This window comes from Myotis davidii, unplaced genomic scaffold (assembly GCF_000327345.1).
Source record: "Myotis davidii unplaced genomic scaffold, ASM32734v1 scaffold13, whole genome shotgun sequence".
In the NCBI taxonomy this organism is placed as follows: domain Eukaryota; kingdom Metazoa; phylum Chordata; class Mammalia; order Chiroptera; family Vespertilionidae; genus Myotis; species Myotis davidii.
In genome coordinates this window covers 2,112,728-2,115,677 of record NW_006286243.1, presented here as the reverse complement: position 1 = coordinate 2,115,677, position 2,950 = coordinate 2,112,728, and the positions used below count along the sequence as shown (strand labels likewise).

At 43.1% G+C, this 2,950-nt stretch overlaps 1 protein-coding gene across 5 annotated transcripts in view; it reads left to right on the top strand.

Annotated features, from left to right (window-relative positions):
* Positions 1–2,950, top strand: part of NR2C1 (nuclear receptor subfamily 2 group C member 1) — a 37,917-nt gene that overhangs the window by 7,938 nt on the left and 27,029 nt on the right. For all 5 annotated transcript variants that reach the window (XM_015559977.1, XM_006757611.2, XM_006757612.2 and 2 more), the window contains exons 2-3: positions 1,091–1,164; positions 2,399–2,629. In XM_015559977.1, the coding sequence (XP_015415463.1) occupies positions 1,111–1,164; positions 2,399–2,629 (285 nt within the window). In that variant the 5' untranslated portion in view covers positions 1,091–1,110. The remainder of the gene's footprint in view (positions 1–1,090; positions 1,165–2,398; positions 2,630–2,950) is intronic.

Sequence of the window (2,950 nt, the reverse complement as noted above, 5' to 3'; positions counted from 1 at the left end):
GTCCCCGCTGGCAAGTGGACATCCCCTGAGGGCTCCTGGGCTGCCAGAGGGATGTCTGACTGCCAGCTTAGGCCCGATCCCCCTGGGGAGCGGGCCTAAGCCAGCAGGTAGACATCCCTCGAGGGATCCCAGACTGCGAGAGGGCACAGGCTGGGCTGAGGGGCACCTCCCCCCTGAGTGCACAAATTTTTGTGCACCGGGCCTCTAGTATATATATATAAAAGCCTAAGTGATCTATCTATATGACACGCACTGACCACTAGGGTGCAGACGCTCAACACAGGAGCTGCCCCCTGGTGGTCAGTGTACTCCAACAGCCCAACTCCCTACGTCAGCCAACCTCCCTCGGTCCCTCCCCCCTACCGGTCGTAGTTCCTCCTCCCCCATCCTGCAGGCCCCAATAGGCCTCTATCGCCAGCCAGGCCTAGGGGCCCCACCTGTGCACAAATTCGTGCACTGGGTCTCTAGTATAATATAAAGCCCGAAATAAATTTTATATTCTTGACTACCCCATGTAGAGAAAAAACAAGTCAAAGTCAACTCATTAATCTTCAGGCTCTCAAATCCATTTGAAGACAACTTTTCATTAAATTCAGTTAACCAAATTGCCACTACTGAGGAATGATCATTAGTGAAATGATTCTAGAGAAATCTTCCATCCTTCTGAATAAATGCAATTATTTTGTCAGTTTTTATAATATTTGATAAAAGTGTGTTAAATGGCTACAGTGATGTGTTTGTTTACAGGTAGGATTACCCTTGTTTAAGTTCATAAACTACTCCTAGTCTGTAGTAGAGTTCTGTTTAGGCTTCAGTATCTTTGAAAAGTGAAATTGTTTGGTTGAATAGTTTTTTTAATAGACATTTTTAAAATATATAAAAGCAGACAGAATAATTTTATGAACCCCTGTGTAAACTTAACCAGTAACTGTCAGTGCATGGTCAATTTTGTTTTATTTTTTCCTTCCCACCCCTGCCGACCTAACTGGATGCTTTGAGGAAAATCCTAACATATAATTTCATTTCTAAATTGTTAAATAAATATATTTTATGGGTATAATTATAAAAAATATCTTTTTATTTTTGGCAGGACCTTTTGGCAATTAGATCATGGCAACCATAGAAGAAATTGCTCATCAAATTATTGAACAACAGATGGGAGAGGTATGGTTAGTTTATAGTTCATTCACTAGTTCACCGAACTACATCAAATGTATATACTAGGTTCTGAAATACAGTGATAAAAGATGGCAATTTTGTCCTCCAAATTCCTCAGGCCAAAATTTTATAGTCATCCTTGACTCTTTCCTTACATTTCACTTCCAGTCTATTCAGCTCATCTTGTCATCTTTCCTTTCTTAAGATATCCCAAATTCAGGTGTCCCCCACCTCTCCAGTATGGCTACTTCCCTGTTCTCAGCCAGTATCTCTGCCAATATATAATACCCAAATATTGCCAGTATCTGTGTAATAACATCCTTTTTTTCTGGTCTCCCTTAATTCTACTCTTGAACATTCACAGTCTAGTCTTCACACTAAATCTAGAATGATCCTTTTTGAAAAAGATCCTGGCACTCCTCTGCTTCATAAACCCTCCAGTGTATCTCCATTTCACACAGTAGGAAATCCAGAACTTGTAAAGCTTGATGAAAACAAAAATTTTGTTTATTGCTCTATTCTAGGACCCAGAACAAACAGTGCTTTGCAAATAGAATATACCCAGTGTATGCTTGTCTAAATGGAAGGTGAAAGGGAAGGGGAAGGAAGAAATCAAAATAGTGAGGTCTAAATGTTCTTACTATTGTACCTTTACTTATTTTTACATTTGTTTATTTCTGTAAGATAGGGTTTCATGGAAGTAGAATTGCTAATTTAAAAGGTGTGTGTGTGTATTATATTGAATATATATGTGATGAGCTGGCAGTGGCAGTTCTTGGGTGACACACCCTGGAACCAAAGAGGAGAGAGCCCGATTCCAGGGTGCGTCACTCAAGAACTGCCCTCTCACAATCCGGGACCCCTTGGGGGATGTCAGAAAGCCAGTTTCGGCTTGATCCCCGCAGGCCAGGCTGAGGGACCCCACCTGCTGGAGAGACCCCGCTCACTCTGCAGAGCCCTTCAAGCCATGGTGCCGCCCCAGGTGCGGCTGACCGGAGAGGGACCATGGGAGGTTGGCTCCAGGGCATGTCCGGTTCATCTTGCCCAGTCTCGCCCCGCTGGCCACCTTGTAATTAATTTCCTTTCAATGTGCATGAATCTGTGCACCGGGGCACTAGTATTGAATACATGTGTGATGGGTATGCTTTTCCAGCTTTGTCTGAAGGTATGACAAAATTGTGTTCTTTGAGAGAGGAAAAATTGAGTTGATTTGATTATTAATTTTACATGATTGTGTTAGGTTGTTACAGAGCAGCAAACTGGCCAAAAAATCCAGATTGTGACATCACTTGATCATAACACACAAGGCAAGCAGTTCATTCTGACAAATCACGATGTCTCTACTCCAAGCAAAGTCATTCTGGCCAGGCAAGATTCCACACCTGGGAAAGTTTTTCTCACAACTCCTGATGCAGCAGGTGTCAACCAGTTATTTTTTACAACTCCTGATTTGTCTGCACAACACCTCCAGGTAAATAACCACAGTGTGTCTTTGTATCTTACACTTGAAAAGAATTAAAAAGCATGTCATAAGTATGCTCTTAGTTACATACAGTAAGATCCACTCTGGCAAGTTTAGCAGGAAGGGACTAAATTAACTAGCAAAAATTAACACTAACTAACAGCCTCACAAGATGGCTGCCTACGACCAGCCCAGCAGGGGGGTTAGTGAGAGACGAACAAACGACGGAACAAGCAGGCTGCGTGGGGTGACCAGGCTGGCAGGGGGGTTAGTGAGGGACAACCAAACGACTGAACAGCAGGCTGTGTATGGCGATTAGGCCAGCAGGAG